Source organism: Cervus elaphus, chromosome 18 (genome assembly GCF_910594005.1).
Source record: "Cervus elaphus chromosome 18, mCerEla1.1, whole genome shotgun sequence".
NCBI classification, from domain to species: domain Eukaryota; kingdom Metazoa; phylum Chordata; class Mammalia; order Artiodactyla; family Cervidae; genus Cervus; species Cervus elaphus.
Genome location: NC_057832.1, coordinates 97,974,753 through 97,996,825, shown reverse-complemented (window position 1 = coordinate 97,996,825; position 22,073 = coordinate 97,974,753). Strand labels below are relative to the sequence as shown.

The window sequence follows — 22,073 nt, the reverse complement described above, 5'->3', positions numbered from 1 at the left end:
GCAAATATTTTTTCCCAGGTAGTAGGTTGTCTTTTCATTTTGTCAATAGTTTATTTTGCCGTGCAGGAGCTTTTAAGTTTATTTCGGTTCCATTTGTTTATTTTTGTTTTTATTTCTTTTGCCTTTAGGAGACATCCAAAAAATGTTGATATGATTTGCGTCAATGAGTGTTCTGCCTATATTTTCCTCTGGGAGTTTTATAATATCCAGTCTTACATTTAGGTCTTTAATCCATTTTGAATTTATTTTTGTATATCATGTTATAGGATGTTCTTCCTTCTTCATAGACTGATTGACCACAAGTATGTGGGTTTAAAGCATTTTTTGCTTTTAAAGCAATATATTTTATAGTGACATGTGGTGGTGATTTTTTAGAAACCACTTCATTGAGGTATGACTGGTATACAAAACACTGTACATATTTACTGTACACAACTTGACGAGTTTAGAGATAATACAGTTCTTCAGGTCACAAAGAGTCAGACACAACTGAGCACACACGCATGTGAAATTATCACCATAATCTATGCCATAAGCATATCTATCACTCCAAATGTTTCCTTTCACTCTCTTCATTTACTATTATTTTTTTGTGTGTAATAAGAACATTTAACACAGATTTATTGCTTTAGCAAATTAAAAAAGATATACAATACAGTATTGCTACCATGAGCACTAGGATGTATGACTGATCAGTGATGCCAGTTTAAAAAGTAATATGAAAAAATAAATAAAAATAAAATATCCTATTCCAAGGAAAACCAAAGTCATACATTCCAACTTAATAAGTTGAAAAGGTAATATCATTTCACAAACATTCTTTAGAAGAGCAATCACCTATCTTTTTGAGTAACAGATTTTCAAACATTTATCAAAACCAGTTGCCCAGTGGGTTTCCTCTTCTCCTGCCTGACTTTTCTGTTGTTGTTTAGTCACTAAGTTGTATCCAACACTTTGTGACTGGGAGGCTACAGTCCATGGGATTTCCCAGGCAAGAATACTGGAATGGGCTGCCATTTCCTTCTCCAGGGGAATCAGCCTGACCCATGTGATCGAACCCATGCACCTGTATTGGCAGGAGGCTTCTTTACGTCAGAGCTACCAGATAAGCCTCTAATTTTGTGTGCTCTTGCCTTATTTCATCCTAGTTTTATCCCACTGTTTGCATTTAATGAACATATTGTTCAGCAGTTTCTGCTTTATATAAGTAGAATCATATTAGGTATTCATCTGTAACATGCTCCTTTGCTTCAGTTTTGGATTTTTGAGATTCATCCTTGTTGAGGCATGATATTCCAGGTCATATATTTTCACTAGTGCACATTATCCCAGTATATACACACACCATCACTTAGCTGTCTGTTCTGCTATTGACTCACTCTAGTGTTATTTCCTGTTTCTTTGCTATTCATACAATTTGGTTATAAATATGTTTGTCTCCTCATGTACATGTGCATGGTTTTCTTTAGGAGATTTAACTAGTAGTGAGAATATGGAGTCACACAATATATAGATCTATATATATAGATATAAATGCTTTCCAAATTGGTTGTAATAACTGTGACAGCTAACAATCCTACCAGCTGTATAAGAGAATTTCTGTTGTTTCAGTTCTTTGTCAACACTTGTTATCTCTCTACTATATTTGTGATGTGACTGTAGGCTATCGAGCTGTAGTGAACCTGGGTTCAAATCCAGGTTACAGCATGTGACCTTGAACTAAATCATATCAGCTCGCTGAGTTCTTGTAATGATTAAATGATGTAACATATTAAAAGATGACTATGGATCTTTACACTTGCAGCCATGAATTATTATTGCTATTATTATTAAAATCTATTCTTTCTGATAAGCTTTAAGACTCTTGAAGAAAATTAAAGATAAAAAGATTCATTCATCTGATGATATTTAGAACAATTCCAACTTCCTTTCTAACAATGTCATTTGATGAATGTATATACAATATGATGCATACATATTTTACCCACATTCGCCTACATGTACAGGAAAATTGAGGAACAAATCACTTCTATTAATATATGTGGTGGAGAATATTCTGTTGGTTTGGCTAAAAACAAAAATATTGAAATATGTAGAACTGTTTATCTTTCTTATTGAATAAGCATTTAGCCCAGGAAAATTCCTTTCTGGATTTCCTTAAAGGCAGACAGGGCTAGTTTCCATTCCTTACCATTTTCTGAGGGAATCCATGATGGATTAAAAATGGCTTCAAGTTGTTTGACACTTCGCGCTTTGAGAGCTCCATTTCTCCTCCTTTTTAATCAGGGCTGGCCTGGAGGACAGCAGAGGACAACAGAGGACAGCAGAAGTGAGGATGCCCATTCTGGGACGAGACTCTAAGAGGTCTGACAGACCTCCCTTTGCTCCAGGAGTCCTGTTTACAAGTCAACCATCAAATAAGAATCCTGCTGGAGAAAACAAGTGGAGAGGTCCTGAGATTATATAGTGGGGCAGAGTAGCTCAACTAGACCCAGCCATCTGCAGCATTGCTAAGATATTGGCTAGTGAAGGAAGCAACTCTGACTAGCCTTCAGCCAAGCCCAGCCACTGGCTGAATAGCACGAGTAGAATAGCACATGTGACTGGATGCCACGTGGAGCAGAAGAATCACCTAGCCCAGCCCTTTCCAAATCATAAAATATAGCTTTAAAAGGTGCTGTTTTGAGTCACTGGGTGTTGAGGTAATTTGTTACACAACAGTAATTAAGTGGAAGAGTACATTTTTAAGGACGGTGTGGTGGAATGCTGCATTATTCTGTTTCTAGCCATCTCGTGTTCTTATGTTTGACTCTAGAAATGGAGATTCTTTGTATATGTCAAAGTGAAGCAAGTGAGTGAGTGAAAGTAGCTTAGTCATGTCCAACTTTTTGCAACCGCATGGACTATACAGTCCATGGAATTCTCCAGGCCAGAATACTGGAGTGGGTAGCCTTTCCCTTCTCCAGGGGATCTTCCCAAGCCAGGGATTACACCCAGGTCTCCCGAATTCAGGTGGATTCTTTACCAGCTGAGCCACAAAAGTAGCTGAGGAATACTGAAGTAGGTAGCCTATTCGATCTTCCCAACCCAGGAATCAAACCGGGGTTTCCTGCATTGCAGGCAGATTCTTTACCAACTGCGCTATCAGGGAAGCCCAAAGCCCAAAATGTGTCAAAGACCAACAGTTATTCTGAACAGTGACTTGTGTTTTCATCAAATCTCAAAAAAACTAAGAATTGCAGTATTTGGCAACACAGTGATTTGTCCAACTCAGCCTCTGAAGTAGTACCAGTGGATAGATTGTAAAAAGCTTGGATGATATGGTGTTAGTCGCAAATGTTTAGGATTTTTCTCTCCGATATCCTACTTTAATTTAATTGTATTTTATTATTTGGTAGTTATACCCTGTGTAAGCATCTTCATGTTCTTAGGTAATAAATTCTTATATTCTTGTTTTATTGGAATTAAATTACATCTTTAAACTTTAAGTGGCATATTCTAGTTCTGGCTTTCTAGGATGTCATGGGAAAGTCCCTACTATACTATTTATACCTCTATGAATTTACAACCTTTACAACCAGTCTCTGATTTTGTCATCTTTTGGTCTCTTGTTTTCACACATTTCCCTTGAGGTATAATAAAATAATTAATTACTCTTTTCTGTATTTTTTTTTAAATATATATTTATTTATTTATTTGACTGCATGAGGTCTTAGTTACAGCACATGGGATCTTGTTCCCTGACCAGGGTTTGAACCCGGGCCCCCTGCATTGGAAGCACAGAGTCTTAGCCACTGAACCACCAGGGAAGTCCCTCTTTTCTGTATTTTTAAATTTCTAATAGTACTTTTTGGCAATTAGTATACAGGATAATGGCTTCCCTGATGGCTCAATGAGTAAAGAATCTGCCTGCAATACAGGAGACACAGAAGACATGGGTTTGATCCCCAGGTCAGGAAGATCCCTTAGAGAAGGAAATGGCAACCCACTCCAGTACTCTTGCTTGGGAAATTCCATGGACAGAGAAGCCTGGCAGGCACATATGGAATGGAATGAATTTCCTCTTCTATACTCTGTCTGATCCTAGCATTCTTTTGGGTTTACGATTCAGAGCAGCTCACTGGGATGATGTCCTGAAAATTTGCCTTCTCTGTTATTATAGACATCCTGCATATGATTTCTCATTGGCAGGAGTCTTGAAAGTTCATCTAGCCTTTTCCTTTCCCTCTCCCCAGCATATTAAACACTACCTCTGAAACCCTCAGTTTCTGCCTGGAGTCCTAGTTCAAATAGCACAGAATCAAATTAGCTCAGAATCACAAGCCTGTATTTATCAGACTTTGGGCATCGCCTCTGCCTGGTGATACCTGATAAACTTACCATTCAACTGAATCAGATTCTCCAGAGAGACCCTTGGCATAGAAAAGATGAGCACCCTTGGTCATTCTGCTGTACCACATCCCCTTGTCTTGAAAGATGTGTTTTCAGTTTCTCCTTATGTCCTTACGGACCATGTAGCATAGTAGAGGATGACTCCAGGCCAAGATTTTTTCCCAGGAAATGTGAAAAAAACAAAAAACCAAAAACCATCTTTATTACCGAAATATTCAAACATACACAAAATAAAGAGACTAGAAAAGCAAATCCTCCAGCAATTATCAGTATATGTCCAATCTTGTTTCATCTGTATTCCTAACCATTCTCATGTCTTCTCATCACCCTGCTGGATTATTTTAAAGCAAATCCCAGATATCATATCACTTTATCATAAATTTCTTTAGTGTTTACCTCTAAAAAATAAAGAATTTTAAAAACCATAATACTGTTATCATGCCTACAATAGTTATCAATAATTTCAGGGAACAGTGTATCCTAGGAAAATAACTTGAGCCTATATAATATTATTAATGTAAGTTTGAATTGCTTTTCTTAAGATGCATTGCCTATCCTTATTCACACAGTATAAAATCTTCCAACAATTAGTTCATTGACTTGGCATACACTGTTGAAAGATATTTAAGGATCACCTACAAGCCCTGTTTCCTATGTAATCGCCTTTTTTATATTAGCATTTAATAAGGTTGATTTGAGTAGTAATCTCTCATGGAAGAAATCCTGTTGTTGAACACATCTCCATCCAGGGAAAGAGATACTTAGTATTTACTCCTTTGTCTCCCATCTTTTTGAAGCCAGTTCCCCATCCATGTAAAAATATCACGTTTAGCTCCTATTTTTAAAAATGAAAAGAATTTATTATCAGAAGAGTTTTTCAATAGTTTTATTGAGGAATAATTTACATACAACAAAATGCACCTAATTGGATAATTCAATGAATTTTTAAAAATGCATTCAGTTATGTAACAGACACCACAATCAAGCTATAGAACAATTACATCATCCCTAGAAGTTCCCATATGTCTCCATGCCCGTGTGGCCCATGCCAGTGCCCATGTGGCTCATGCCAATGCCCAATCTGCTTTCTATCGCTATGTGCTCAGTTGCTTCGGTTGTCTCCAACTCTCTGCAACCCCGTGAACTGTGACCTGCCAGGCTCCTCTGTCCATGGGGATTCAACAGGCAAGAAATCTGGAGTGGGATGCCACGCCCTCCTCCAGGAGATTTGATTTTCCCGACCCAGGAATCAACTCACATCTCCTGCATTGCAGGCAGATTCTGCTGAGCCACCAGGGAAGCCCACTTAATGTCGGGGAATGATTAAATAGACGGTGATATATACATTTGATGAAATATTATGTAATGATTAAAATTTTATGTTTTAGAGGACTGCAAGACCACAGGATAGATAATTAAAATGCCAAATCATTTCCTAGTAAGATTGAGTCAAGTTAACATCTACCAGCAGAGTTTGAATATAATCATAATGTGATCATCTAACTACTGCTGTTGAAATGAGTACTTTGAAAAAATAGAATGTGGTTTAATCGTGTGTGTGTGTGTGTGTGTGTGTGTGTGTGTGTGTGTGTGTGTGTGTGTGTGTGTGTGTGTGTGTGTGTGTGTGCACAATATAGAATTACACAATAAAGCCAGAGCCAGTTTACATGGCAAATGTGGTATCTCATTTTAAATTGAAATTCTTTGATCACTCCATTCCAATCCCAAATTTCATCCCAGTTTTCATTCCAATCCCAAAGAAAGGCAATGCCAAAGAATGCTCAAACTACCACACAATTGCACTCATCTCACATGCTAGCAAAGTAATGCTCAAAATTCTCCAAGCCAGGCTTCAACAGTACGTGAACCATGAACTTCCAGATGTTCAAGCTGGATTTAGGAAAAGCAGAGAAACCAGAGATCAAATTGCCAACATCCGTTGGATCATTGAGAAAGCAAAAGAATTCCAGAAAAACATCTACTTCTGCTTTATTGACTATGCCAAAACCTTTAACTGTGTGGATCAAAACAAATTGTGGAAAATTCTTTAAGAGATGGGAATACCATAACACCTGACCTGCATCCTGAGAAATCTGTATGCAGGTCAAGAAACAATAGTTAGAACTGGACATGGAACAACATATTGGTTTCAAATTGGGAAAGGAGTACATCAAGGCTGTATATTGTCACCCTGCTTATTTAAGTTATATGCGGAGTACATCATGTGAAATATTGGGCTGGATGAAGCACAAGCTGGAATCAAGATTGCAGGGAGAAATATCAGTAACCTCAGATATGCAGATGACACCACCCTTATGGCAGAAAGTGAAGAAGAACTAAAGAGCCTCTTGATGAAAGTGAAAGAGGAGAGTGAAAAATTTGGCTTAAAACTCAGTATTCAGAAAACTAAGATCATGGCATCTGGTCCCATCACTTCTTGTCAAATAGATGGGGAAACAATGGAAACAGTGAGAGACTTTATTTTTTTGGCCTCCAAAATCACTGCAGATGGTGACTGTAGCCATGAAATTAAAAGATGTTTGCTCCTTGGAAGAAAAGCTATGACCAACCTAGACAGCATGTTAAAAAGCAGAGACATTACTTTGCCAACAAAGGTCCGTCTAGTCAAGGCTATGGTTTTTCCAGTAGTCATGTGTGGATGTAAGAGTTGGACTCTAAACAAAGCTGAGCACCGAAGAATTGACATTTTTGAACTATAGTGTTGGAGAAGACTCTTGAGAGTCCCTTGGACTGGAAGGGGAGCAAACCAGTCCATCCTAAAAGAAATCAGTCCTGAATATTCATTGGAAGGACTGATGCTGAAATTGAAACTCCAATACTTTGGCCCCCTGATGGGAAGAATTGACTCATTGGAAAATACCCTGATGCTGGGCAAGATTGAAGGCAGGAGAAGGGGATGACAGAGGATAAGACAGTTGGATGGCGTCACTGACTCGATGGACATGAGTTTCAGCAAGCTCTGGGAGTTGGTGATGGACAGGGAAGCCTGGCCGTGCTGCAGTCCGTGGGATCACAAAGAATCGAACACAAATGAGCAACTAAATTAAACTGAACTGACTAAATATTTTTGTTTATCTGTTTGGCTATTAGTGTATTTCTTTTGTGAACTGTTTTTATTTTTTTTTTTATTATTTTTTTTTTGACTTTCATAAGTTTTTAATAAGCTATAATTTTCTTACATGTACACTAGTAACCTTAAAAAGACAAATATTTACTGCCAAATGTTAACTACTGTACAACTTATAAAAAATATAATCTTAAGAATTTGGAATAATAAAGGGAAGGTACCTACCTCAAATGGATTAAATAAGGAAGTTCCACTTTTTAAGAAATTTAACCAGGAAATGGGAAATTTCCAATCTGCCTAAAGAAACACCAAAACTTTTCACTGAAGTCAGAGACCTTACTGTTTTTGTTCAAGACTTCATCTACCGAGTTTTAAATAAACCCTAAAAACTATTTTCCAGTACATATTAGGCCGGTGCACAGAGTGCATGACTAGGGAAAACGATTCCATCTGAGTGAGAAGTTGTGAAGAACAGAGACGTATCTTGGTCACCATTACACCCCCAGTTCCTAGCACAGTGCCTGGCTCAAGGTGAAAATGCCAAGCAAAGGTTGTCGCTTTGTGCTGAACCAGGCAGAGACACCTATCTTCCTTTGGTCCGATTTTCATTCCCTATTAACCACTACCTGAGCTACAGTCCTGGTTCTTGGTCCTTGACCTTAAGTTGAAAAAAGTAAGGAAGATATGCATATACTGATGCATTTCTACATCAGCCTTTCTGACAGGATCCTCAGAACTGAATCATCATGGGCTATGAATCTCTTATGTGGTATAATTCTTATTTCTTGGATAATATCAGTGTGCAAAGGTAATTCATTCTCAGTGCAGTACAAATATGTTCATAAGAGGAAGAATGGGACAAACGTTTTAAGTAACAGATACATAGCATCTTATATTATGACATGGTTACCAGTTTTTAGACACTGAAGATAATACACTGTATTACAATGCAATGTGGTAGGCTTCCATTTTAGGAACAAAAATCAATTTCACATGAAAAAAGATTTATTTTAAATTCACATAAAATACATTCAGAGTAAGTCTAAATTTTTATCACTTAAATAATGTAAAACAAACACAGAGGAGCTTTTAAAGATGTACAGTCTCCATTATGTCCAAAAAGCACACATTAAAAGCTTTCTTATAATTATTGATCATCACCTCGTTGCCTTAAATTTCTAGACTTTCCATTTTCAATTCTTCTCTTTTTGAAGACTGGGGCCACTCCGTCTGCCACGACTCCAAGAGAAGTTACTGTTTTTTCTTTAAAAACCAGTTGGGGTTCCCCAGCAGCATCAGCCTCCGAAGTTGATACATATTCATTTTCAGTGCTTGGAAGTTCCAAATCTACCTCCTCATGGGACTCAACTTCTGGTTTAATTTCCTGCCATTCTCCATATGGGTTTGGTTTTTTATGAGCTTTGGGTTTTTCTTCATTCGGACCTGATGAATTCTTCCCTTGGGTATTTTTTTCTTTGGGTTTTTCTTCACTTGGACCTGATGAATTCTTCCCTTGGGTATTTTTTTCTTTCTGTGTTTCTGGTTCAGTTCTTTTATTACTATTTTTATTTTTTTCCTTAAACTTTATTATTAGCTTTTGTGTTTCTGTTGGGATCTCTTCTTTTTTTTTCTCCTTTCCTGCTTCCTGTTCGCCATCAGACTCACTACGTGAATCTGATGATTTGGACTCTTCTAGGGTGCCAAGTGACTTTTCATTGACTTTACTAGAAGGCAGATCACCGGAGTGTGGAATGAAATCATCAGGTTTTTCCCATCTGGATTCCCCCGTTTCAGTATTATAATAATAGGTATAGCCACCTTCACTTAATCCTTCTATCCACACAGTCTTCCCTGTTGCCTTTTTTAAGTTCCCTTGAAATCCTTCAGGTTTCTCCCACTGAGATGCTCCTGTGATAAGATCATAATAGTAATGGTGACCCTCAGAGGTTATGCCTTCTACCCATCTGCCCTTTGAAGGGTCTTTTTTCTTTTTCTTCTTTTCTTTCTGCTGATTTGATGCAGAGGTGGGTGGGACAGTGCTGGTAACTGGTGACACGCTTGGCTCTGAGATCTCTGACTCTAGGCCGAGCCTCTTCAAATCCTCCTGGTATGCTTTCAGGGCAGCTGCCTCCATTGCCGCAAACTCCTTTGATGCCTTTTCTTCCTCCTTCGCCTTATCCAGGCTTTTCTGTTTAATCTCACTGATCCTCTTCGCCACATTTTCTTTATGATTCTTTCCTCTTTCATGAAATTCAATGCTAGGCCTATTGTCTGCGATCCAACACTTGCAGTAATCACAGAATTTCTTTGGTTGTGACTTCCAGTAGTCTGCCATGACTGGACCAGGCGCTCCGCGGGCCGCCCCGGAACCCGGCCGAGGCTCGGGTTCTCCGCGCGGGGAGAACTGGGCCCCAGCTCACCACGAGGCCCACCGGAGCCTCAGCGCGCGGACGCCTCCCGCCGTCCCCAGGGCCCGCGTTCCGCCGCTCCCAACTACGGGTGCCCCAGCGACCCAATCCGCGTTCCTGTGAACTGTTTTTAAAACAAATTTGGATAAATTCTACAAGTTTGACCTGTTGAGAAGGCACCTGGTTAGTGAGGTTTTTGTTCTTTTATTGAGAAATCTTATTTACTGTGCTACAATGTGGTTTGTGAAAGATGGTTTAAATATTTAAAATATTCTTCAGGTTTACTTAGAAAGTCAGTAACTTAACAATACTTTAAATTGGAAAAAGCTCACACTCAACTAATTTGAGCAGTAAATACTCATCATTCTTTTCCCTTATTTCTTTGCTATTTAAAAAGCTTATTGTTAGGTAGAGCATAACTTGTTATGTTGTTGATTTTGCTGATTGTTTTAGAGATTTTAAAATATGTATTTCTTGGCTATTTGAGTGCTAGATATTCAACTGCTCTACTCTTCATGTTTTTGAAAGTATCTGCTCTTATAACTTTTTATCCCTTTTTAAAAAATTTTTTAATTTTTCCCAATTATTTTTATTAGTTGGAGGCTAATTACTTTACAATATTGTGGTTTTTGCTAGTTACTTTACAATAGTGGTTTTTGTCATACATTGACATGAATCAGCCATGGATTTACATGTGTTCCCCATCCTGAACCCCCCTCCCATCTCCCTCCCCATCCCATCCCTCTGGGTCATCCCAATGCACCAGCCCTGAGCACTTGTCTCATGCATCCAACCTGGACTGGCGATCTGTTTCACACTTGATAATATACATGTTTTGATGCTGTTCTCTCAGATCATCCCACCCTCGCCTTCTCCCATAGAGTCCAAAAGTCTGTTCTATACATCTGTGTCTCTCTTGCTGTCTCACATACAGGGTTATCATTACCATCTTTCTAAATTCCATATATATGTGTTAGTATACTGTATTGGTGTTTATCTTTCTGGCTTACTTCACTCTGTATAATGGGCTCCAGTTTTATCCATCTCATTAGAACTGATTCAAATGTATTCTTTTTAATGGCTGAGTAATATTCCATTGTGTATATGTACCACAGCTTTCTTATCCATTTGTCTGCTGATGGACATCTAGGTTGCTTCCATGTCCTGGCTATTATAAACAGTGCTGTGATGAACATTGGGGTACACATGTCTCTTTCAGATCTGGTTTCCTCGGTGTGTATGCCTAGGAGTGGGATTGCTGGGTCACCTGGCAGTGCTCCTATAACTTTTGACATTAAATTTTAATTTGAGGGAATTCTCTGGCTGTCTAGTGGTTAGGATTCTGAGCTTCCACTGCCAGGTCCCAGGTTCAATCCTTGGCTGAGGAACTATGATCCCACAAGTTGAGAGGTGTGGCCAACAATAATAATATTAAATTTAGTTTGAGAAACCAAAAATAAAACTAATGTGCTAGTGCCAAAAGAAAATTGTTAAATGTACAGCTAAGGAATGGAAAGCACTCACCATCTGTCACTGAATTCCTTCTCTAAAATACAATGAGAAGATGTAGAAACATACTACATCATTGTATTTAAGCAAATATAGAGTTGGAGCTAGTGTGACCCATTTAGAAGACATGAGAGATGGTTCACAGGGAGAAGGATGTCGGCATGGAGGAAAAGCGAGGAGAAGGTAGGACCAAATCTTGGAAACCTCAGGTGCCGTTCTGGGGAGTCTGAAGTTCTTTCTATAGGTAATTGGTAGAAATGAAGAATATGAATTTAGAAAAGAGATGTAATGAGGTAACTTCCTGGTGGTCCAGAGATTAGAGCTCTGCATTTCCACTGCAGAGGGCCCAGGTTCAATCCCTGGTTGGGGAACTGAGATCCCACATGTGGCGTTGATATAATGAGAATAACATAAACAATATATTTTTGGTACTCTTGAGTCTATATGTTCATAGCCAGGCTATGAAGGGTTTCTGTCTTAGTCCTGGAGATACTGTCTTTTCCCTCCAGATCACTTGTGTTTGCTCCAGTGAGTTGACCAAAGCAAAGAGAATGATTCCAATCACCACTCACTTAAGCAAAAGGAGATTTAGTGCTTTTAACAGGAAGCATGTCTGAGGCTTCCCTGGTGGCTCAGTGGATAAGAATCTGCCTAGCAGTGCAGGAGACACGGGTTCAGTCTCTGGTCCAGGAAGATCCCACATACCAGGGAGCAACTAAGCTCATGTGCCACAACTATCGAGTCTGTTTCCTAGAGCCTGGGAGCTTCAGCTACTGAGCCCACGCGCCACAACTACGGAAGCCGACGTGCCCTAGAACTTGTGCTCTGCATCAAGAGAAGTCTCTGCAAAAAGCCTGTGCGTTCAACTGGAGAGTAGCCCCCACTCCCCGCAACTAGAGGAAAGCCCGCACAGCCTAAATAAATGAATGAATGAATAAATAAAACTAACCCATTCCAGTATTCTTGCCTGGGAAATCCCCTGGACAGAGGAGCCTGGTACACTCCATGGGGTCCAAAAGAATTGGACACAACTTAGTGACTAAACAAACAACACAGACCAAAAAAACAAAAACAAACAAACCAAAAAGAATGTCTGTTACAGTCAAAAATATTACCAAGGTCAGCAAAGATGAGTTCTGTTTGAAGTAGCTTCAGTGGACTGTCCGTGTCCATGGAAGTGTCCACTTTATGACTGTAGTCCTGCCATAGCTGCGTGGTCCTTGATGGACAGGCATCCATTCTTAGTGTCCATCCAAGGAAGGACATGGAAGTGCACCTCTGATGGTGTGATGACAAGGACCCTATACACCCTTACTCCAGTGATGCAGTTTCTTTGGATCACCAAAACCCAGGTTCAGTAGGACTAGAAGACTCTCACTTAAAATAATAAGAGAATTCAACCACGTGTCTAGTTGTCCCTTGAAAGGTAGATGGTGGAGGGGGGGAGGACTCCTGAAGCCCATTCTTGGTTGTCATCTAGTCAGCAGAGAGAGGTCTAAGATGAGTTCTCCCTTTGCTGTGCTGATTAGCAACTCTTCTGTGAGAGGAGGGAGATAGTCAAAATAAAAGACTGGAGGACTGTGGATTCCCCTGCTGTTTGTGTTTGGCTCAGATGTTCCCTTAATATTTCACTGAACTGAGGACCAGGGGCCATTTCCCTGGTTTCAAAAGAACATACTTAAAGTTGGACATACTCCCAGAAAGATAAAAATATAAGTGTATGTGGATGTTATTCAATCATTTATTTGACAAATATTCATTAAGGGTACACTGTGTGCCAGGTACTGTTTAAGAATTGCAGCTTCAACAAAACAAATAAAAATCACTGCTTCATTAAAAACCTATATTCTAGGCTCTGTTTTTACTGCAAACTTTGTGTAAAACCACCAGTATATAGGATTGTAGAGAATGGGTCATGGGTGAGTGTGTTAGACTCGCTCTGGGTTATTAGCAGGTGCAAAAGCAAAACAGTTCTGGAAAGAAGTTCCCATCCCATTTGATTAGTGGCAATGGCAGCTCCATGTCATACCTGCTTGAGTTACCAGCAGCCCTAAGATCTGTCCACCATTCCCTACAGTAGATCAGGCTTGGCAGTGTGGGCATGACCATTTGTGGGAAACACTGATGTTACTTCCATCCCAAATTTGATGGGTAACTTCCCCTCTGTGGTCTGGGAAATTCCTTTTCACTGAGGGATGGGGACTGTGGAGAGGACCAGAATGAAGAGGGGGTTAGTGGGAGCAGAGAAGAGTGCATCCAGGGATTGTTTTTTTTTTGTTGTTTGGTGAAGGGAAGAGTTTGAGAGAGAGGATATACTAATAGCTTTCACCTATTGTACAAAAGGTAGAAGCAGAAATTATGTTTGCTTTCAAAGGCCGAATAAACAATATGATTTATTATATGCTTTTCAAGTGAAATAAACTTTATATTATTTTCCAAGTCACAAATTCATACACTTAAATCATTTCTTTTATATATATATATAATTATTAATTGAAGTACAGTTGATTTACAGTGTTGTGCTAATCTCTGCTTTATAGCAAAGTCACTCAGTTACACACACATATACATTCTTCTTAAAATATTCTTTTCCATTATGGTTTATCCCAGGTGATTGGATATCATTCCTTGTGCTATACAATAGGATCTTATTGTTTATCCATCCTAAATGTCATAGTTTGCATCTGCTAACCTCAAACTCCCAGTCCATCCCTCTCCCTCCCCCCTCCCCTTTGGCAACCACAAGTGTGTTCTCTGTTTCTGTTTTGTAGATAGGTTCACTTATGCCATATTTTAGATTTCCCACTTAAGTGATATCATTTTGTATTTGTCTTTCTCTTTCTGACTTACTTCACTTAGTTTGATAGTCTCTAGTTGCAACCATGTGCTGCAAATGGCATTATTTTGCAGCTGAGTAGTATTTATGGTTGAGTCGTATTCCTTTCTATAAATGTACCACACCTTCTTTATTCATTCATCTGTTGATGGACATTTTCGTTGTTTCTATGTCTTGGCTAGTTCATATATTTTTCTAGTGGATATTTACTTATTTGCTTAGTTTTGGCTATGCTGGGTCTTTGTTGCTGTGATCAAGCTTTCTCTAGCTGAATGGGCTTCTCATTGTGGTGGCTTCTCTTGTTGTAGAGCCCAGGGTCTATGGTACCTGGGCTTCAGCAGTTGTGGTACACAGCTCGGTAGTCGTGGCACATGGGCTTAGTTGCCTCATGGTATGTGGAGTCTTCCTGGACCAGAGATGGAACCCATGTCTCCTGTATTGGCAGGTGGATTCTTAACCACTGGACCACCAGGGAAGTCCTACTTCTTGTATTTTTCTAAATTACAGTGATTCAAGAAAGCTTCCAAATGGTTATGTGGGGAGTATTAACAAGTGCTTTATCAGAAAACAAAAAAGAAATGGAAACAATTCAAATTGGGTTTCATGTTCTAAAATAAAACCAACATCAATCAGAGATGAAAATTCATGCAGTTGATTTTAAATGATAACAGAGTATATAGACTCTCGATTGCTTTCCATAAATCTGGGTGAAAAAAGACATTCCATTTATTTTCAGCTAGTCTGGAATCAGTCCTTACAACATTCTCACCATGCCGAACCTGTGGGACAGTTCATCAGCTTCCACTCCTGGTTGCTGACTCTTTCTGTTCTAGACTTTTGTGCCTACAGTATCACAATTTTTGCCTCTTCTTATATGGCCGGTATATGACTTGACTGGGCTGTTAGCATGTGTGGGGGAGGTTTTGCCTAAAGTATTTTAATCAGCATGAATTCTGTAATTAGTACAGTTCTCAGCATTGGCCTCTGCACACACACATCAGTGCTTCCCGAACCCTGGTATACGTTGAATCTCCTGATGATCTTTAAATATACTGATGCTTGGTTCCCACTCGTATATGTTTCAGTTTAACAGTAATGGGATGCAACCTGGACACTGGGATTTAAAAAATTCCCCCAGTGCTCCTCATGTACAGTGCCCAAGATTTGGGCACCACTGTACTAGATTATTTATTTAAGGACTCTGAGTGTAAACCGCTCTCTGAGTAAAAAGGAAAGAGCATTAACCCATGCAAATCATTGAGGCACAGAGTATATGACTATTAAACTGCTCAGTTGCGTCTAAAGGCAAGTGGTAAGACATGGTCCAATGACATCATTGAAATAATTTTGCTACATTTTTTCCAGTTCTTAATTTTTTTTTCATATCATTATTCTTAGCTCCAGGCTCAATGCTTTGTCTTTCTTTCTGACATTAATATCTTTTACATATTTTTGTAACTTTCTCTCTTCACTCTGCCATCTCTTGGGAAGGCTTGTATGTTTCATTTCTTGCTGTTTTTTTTTTTTTTATGAATGAATCCCTGAAGGCTCCTCTTATATGCTTTGCTAGAAGCACTGTTCACGGGTTTCTTGTGTTCCCAACTTGAACATTACCTGAAACTAGGTGATGTCAGCCAGCAGTGAGGAAAGGCAGTCTTGCCTGGATACCCAGCCCAAATCTGCACTGACCTGTTTTTTGCTGACGTCATTGGAAACTAATCTCTAATTTGTTTTCCATTATCATTCCAAGAACTCCCGCATTTCTCTGCTGCTGCTCCTCCTTGCCATTTGTTGCTTTCCAGGCTTCTCTATCATTGAATAACTATGCAGAAAAGAATTTCCCCAGAGGTATTAGATTGAAATTTTTCAAGATTAAAAAAAAAGTCCTTCTTTATTAATGAACTGTGTGGACAGTTTGTGTCTGGGTTGACCTGTTTTTGTAGTCCTGCCTATCGTTTTGCCAAGATACAGTTTGAAATATGACCTAATATGCCTTGAACTTCCTTTTGGAAGCTATTAATATATTAAATAACGTCAGAACCAGAGCAACAATAGCCCACATCACAATTGCCTTAAATGGTTAGGCTTAGGACTTTTTCTTTTTCCACACACAATTCTACCTAGTGCCTGCATTTCCTTTACTCACTTTTTCTGATTATAAAAATAATATGTGATGAGAAAAGTTTGAAATTGCAGAATAATATTTTTAAATTGAGAGGGAAATCACCTATAATTATGCTGACATAATCACTGTCAAAACTTTGGTATATTTCTGCTTAGTCTTTTTTCTATACATATTTTTCCTATCATATTTATGATAGAAATATTAAACATACAGGAAAAAAAAGAAAGAAAAAGAAAGGCTGACACATAAACCTACCACCTAGATTCAATAATTATTAGAATTATTAGAATTTTCCATAAATAATTCCTTTTCTGTCTCTTATGGCTCTTTTTGTCTCTCTGGAACTCCCTCCATCTCTATCTCTGTTGCTCTTTTAGAAGAGTAAGCCATGCTTCTTTACTTCCCCAAATATAAAAACATTCTCTTCTGTAACAAGAATAACATCACCAAAATTAAAAATAGCTTCCACATATAATCTTATATCCAATTTGTATTTAAAATGTCCTCAGTTTCCCTTGGATGGGGGTTATAATTACTTGGTTTTCCAAACCAGTCAAGGGTGGCCATTGGGTTATAATGTTTCTTTAGTTTCTTTTTATGACATCATCTTTTGGTGAGAACCAGTCTTGTAGAATGTCTCACATTTTGGTGGGTGATGCTTCTTCCAGGTAATATTTAAACTTGTTCTGTTCTCTGTGTTTCCTACAGACAGGAAGTTAGATCTGAGGCTGTGGCTAACATTTTTGCAAGACTTTCACAGGTGATGTTGTGTAGCTCATGTTAGTTCATTTCAAGAGACATAAAATATCAAATTGTCTCACTAGGAGCTGTGCTGTTTGATTTCCTAATTAAAGTGATGCAGTCACATCCTTCCTTTTTTTTTTTCTCTTTGTGATCAGCAAGTAATCTATGGCGTGAAATTTTGGCACTTTCAAATAGGATCCAGTCCCTCATCATCTTTTCACCTAATGTTGTTAGCATCCACTGAGATTTTTGCCTGAGTTAATTATTTCACTGGGGATTTCAAAACGGTGATTTTTCTAATTTTATTCTTTCTATATTTATTAGCCAGAGTTGGTCCCTATAAAAGAACTTTCCTTCATACATTTTTTCCCTCTTAAAATAACAGGGTAAGTGCCAATGATTTTCTCTTTTTACTAAATTTCAGAGTAAGTATTTCATAGTTTTTTTAAGGTACAAAGTTAAGATCATAAGGCATATAGTTTCTGAATTTCTTTTTAGTTAGTGTACTAGTATACCAGGGACTTCCCAGGTGGTGCTAGTGGTGAAGAACCTACTTGCCAATGCAGGAGACATAAAAAGAGATGGGGGATTCAACCCCTGAGTAGAGAAGATCCCCTGGAGAAGAAAACATCATCCCACTCCAGTATTCTTGCCTGGAGAATCCCATGGACAGAGGAACCTGATGGGCTATAGTCCATGGGGTCGCAAAGACTCAGTCACAACTGAAGTAACTTAGCATGCATGCACACACTAGTATACTAGTTAGCATTTTCTCATAATGATTTGTAAATATCTCCTCTAATGGCTATATGTAATGGTATAATTTTTCTGTGTAGTTGAATCAAAATTCTATTAAATGTTAAGGTTGCTTCCAGTTATTCAATGGTGATGAATAATACTTTGTAACATCCTATGCCTGAAGTTTTACTTGAATATTGGGTTCTTTCCTTAGAGGATAGAGTCTGTCTTCTTAAAATCCAAATGAAGCACGTAACTGTGTACAGTATGCTGGTCAGTGATTGGCTTAGGGATATATAATGGACTTTAGTTAAATGCTGCCCACCCTGACTTCAGCTCCACTCCTCATCTAGTGCTGTAGTTTGCTTCATACTACCTTGTATTTCACGTCACTTTTAATGTCTATGTTCTCTTTCTCAATTATCTTATAAATCCTTTGAGATCAGATACTCAGATACTGTGTTCCATTTCTTTAGCATCATGTATCTGTAACATCCTGCATTATGTTTTACTCAGGCACTGAAGAAATGTTTGTTGACTCTGGCGACTTCATGATATTTTGATTTATCGTGGCACATTTAGTAGCTTTAAAGTGTCTAGAACTGTCTGATTTTGAAGGTTGCTGTCTAATTGAAGGCGCATCCTCAGACTCCAATGAATGATTTGCTCCAATTGGCTTATTTGATTTTTAATTATAGGGATATATGGGCTTCCCTGGTGGCTCAGTTGGTAAAGAGTCTGCCTGCGATGCAGCAGACCTGGGTTTGAGCCCTGGTTCAGGAAGATCCCCTGGAGAAGGAAATGACAACCCACCCCAGCATTCTTGCCTAGAGAATCCCATGGGCAGAGGAGCCTGGTGGGCTACAGTCCATGGGATCCCAGGTGTCAGACATGACTGAGGGACTAAACTTAAACTTTGGTCTATTTCTCCTATTAAAAAAGCTCCATCATTTTGTGTATGAAGTCTGGGATTGGCAAGGGTGCTGCTAATGTGTTTCCTAAATTACTCCCATGCCCAGAAAAATATATTGTTAACCTTGGTGGAAATGATATTTGTGTTGTAATGTAAAACCTACTGCATCATCTGTGGTGTGCTGCTGAGAGGTCCTGGGTGTGGAATAATTAGTGAGTCATGTGGTTGGATGTCCCTCTAACTGGTGTGGCACTATCTTCTCCTGGAAAGGTTTTATTGACAGATGAGTCTACCTAAAAGTGGTGAACATTTATCTTGGGACATCCGTGTTTGTTACCTCAGTGTGCAGGCATGCTCAGTGATGTCTGATTCTTTGCAACTCCAAGAACTGTAGCTTACCAAGCTCCTCTCACCAAAAGCCTCATGGGGTTTTCTAGGCAGGAATACTGGAGTGAGTTGTCATTTTCTACTCCAGGAGATCTTCCCAGCTCAGGGATGGAACTCGTGTCTCTTTCATCTCCTGCTTTGGCAGGTGGATTCTTTACCACTAGTGCCATCTGGGAAGCCCTTACTGTTACTGCAGTGGTTGTTATTTATTTGGTATGGCTAGATGTCAGTGATGGCCCTCAAACTACCTCTTTTTAATGGCTTATTTTCATGGATGACAGATTTGTTGTTGTTGTTGTTTTGTTGCTCAGTTGTGTCTCTTTTCTACTCCATGCACTGCAGCATGCCAGGCTTCCCTGTCCTTCACCATCTCCTGGAGTCTGCTCAAACTCATATCCATTGAGTCGGTGATGCCATCCAACCATTTGATCCTCTGTTGTCCGCTTCTCCTCCTGCCTTCAATATTTCCCAGCATCAGGTCTTTTCTAGTGAGTCAGCTCTTCACATAAGGTGGCCAAAGTATTGGAGCTTCAGCAAAACTTGTTCTTTGAAGATTCTTTGGTTTTTATTTCAATAGCATTAAAGCTGATATTTGATTCATTATTATTACTTATAATCTATTGGACAGTCTTTCTTGGCTATATTTCACATATATTCTTTTCTTAAAAAAATCACATTAAATTTTTTTTGTTTGCTTGTTTGTTTGAAACATTTAATCTTCAGGAATGTTTAGATCCAGAAGTATGGTGTTTATTAAACTAATATGGGTAGATGAACAGAATTATTCTCTGTGAACAAACTATATCTCTGTTACATAGACCACAGAGTAAGCCTGGAAATGCATGATTACATTTTATTTTTTCATTGTTTTGAAATGGGAGAGAATTTCTTTAATAGACTGCTCTATATCAAGGACAGTAATCATGTCTTCTTAATAAAATCAAATCTCCAGAGCCCAGGATATTGCCTAGTAGGTGCTTAATAAGTTTTTCTTGAATCAAAGAATTAATTTTTCTCAATTACTGCTACTGGGGCCTAATAAAAGAACAAATAGAGTTGTTCCATTAGTTTCTGAATGAGATAAAACCCTTTGCTGTTCTTAGATGATAGTTAATGCTTCCTTACAGCTTAAAAAAAAAGAAAAAAAATACTTCGATCTTTGTCTTTTGGGCCAACAAAGTAGACATTGTCATTTTTCTTTACAAGGTGTTTTTCACATAACACACATACACATACACAAACATCATGGAAAAACATATAAAAAGAAATTGGACTTCAGTATTTTCAGTGCTATATAAGCATTAGTCCCATTCATTGTCATAACACCCCTATAAAAGGAGTATTTTTATCTTCTGCATATAGGTGGGTAAATTGGCACCATGTTTGCAGTGAATGTGTTGAATCATAGTGTCATAGAGTTTCTTATTCTTCTCTTAGGTAAATAGAATCTATCTGTACTTTTGATGGAGTACTGTTGTCCATTATTATTAATTGCAGTTAGTACAAAACAATTTCTTAATTATGGGAAAGTATCAGTCAGATTTTTAACACAGAGACTAGAAAGTAACTGAAGTATCCTCTGATGGACAAAGGTTTAATTGGCAAAGGAAAAAAAAAAAACAGTGAAATAAAAGAGACTAACCACTACATAGAAATCCTTGCTATATTTGTACTTATCACCAACCAGCCTGTTATTGTCAAACCGATTTCAAATTCCCCAGTTCGTGACCTAGAGCTCTTACTTTTGTTCTCCTTCTCTAGTTACCCCAAGAGTCAGACCTTCTTCCACACACGGTCCTGTCTGACTTCTCAAACCCAGAGGTTGCTCTGGGACTGTGTCTTTCATCCATTTCACAAGGTTCATCTGTTCCTTAATTTCTAATACTCCATTTATCCCCAGGAAACTGACTCTATATATACCTAAATGTACACCTGCATAGCTACCTCTTTTTACCCCATTTCAGAATCCCTATCTTATCCATAAATTGGCTTGAGGAAAGGTTGTACCACTGACTTTTCGAGGGAAAACATACAGGTTGAACAGATGTTTGAAGTGCTAGGAGAGTGTTTAGATTTTGTTTCCTTCTAGGATATTTTTTTTTCTACCACCAGCCTCCAACCCCACCCTAGAAACTCAAGATGTATAGGAACTCCTATAGAAACTCCTCCCAGTGCTGGTTAAAAACCTTCCTAACCAAGCCACTGTGAACTGATAAAAACACAGAGTATGTAAATGAAGGGTGTGTATGTGGCAGAGAGAATGTGACCAAGGTAAGTTATATGCTTCATTATGAAGGCAAATTTTATTTCTCCTGAATTATACTCTTTCCCTTGCCTTCTTTAGTTACTTCATGCTTCCTGGAGCGCTTGAGTCAAGGCGGAAACCATAACTACTCTACAGTTTTATGGTTTCTCTATTACTTATTTCTTTAATCCCTGTGATGTAGTTAATATCATTCACATCATATAGTTGAAAAATGTGGAATACAAACAGGTGATTGATAGCATCAGTGAGTGGTGGAAATTGAATTTAATCCAAGACTTTTGACTCCACCTCTGTGCTTCCTTTAATAAACCAGTATTGTGAAGACAATAGCACAGTATATGGAAAGTGACAAAAATGTATATAAGGGAAAAAGACCATATTTAGGATTGAAAAAATTAGTTTAGCAACATTACATACAGAGTCATTATTGGAGTAGAAAATTGTAGAAAAATAGAATGCCAAATTTTCTTCTAGCTCACTAGATTGGTACATGTCAGCCCTATAAAAAGCTGTGCTTCGTTGATTTCAGAAATGACAACTATAGCAATCATAAGAATGGAGGCCCATAAAATTCATGGGAAGTACCTAAAGGAAATTTAAATGAAAAACATTTAAAAATAAAAACAATAGATCTGTGTTAAGGAAAACACATCTTAAAGAATCGAAG

General features: G+C 38.4%; 1 protein-coding gene and 1 non-coding gene across 2 annotated transcripts; both read right to left on the bottom strand.

The window, feature by feature from the left end:
* Nucleotides 1-3,736: 3,736 nt before the first annotated feature.
* TRNAG-UCC lies at nucleotides 3,737-3,809 on the bottom strand. The gene has a single exon. It is a non-coding gene; the product is annotated as a tRNA-Gly (tRNA).
* Nucleotides 3,810-8,467: 4,658 nt separating this feature from the next.
* Nucleotides 8,468-9,975, bottom strand: LOC122674799 (WW domain-binding protein 4-like). The gene has a single exon (XM_043873350.1). It carries the CDS (start codon nucleotides 9,813-9,815, stop codon nucleotides 8,628-8,630), a length of 1,188 nt encoding a protein of 395 aa, XP_043729285.1. The 5' UTR covers nucleotides 9,816-9,975; the 3' UTR covers nucleotides 8,468-8,627.
* Between the last annotated feature and the right edge of the window lie 12,098 nt (nucleotides 9,976-22,073).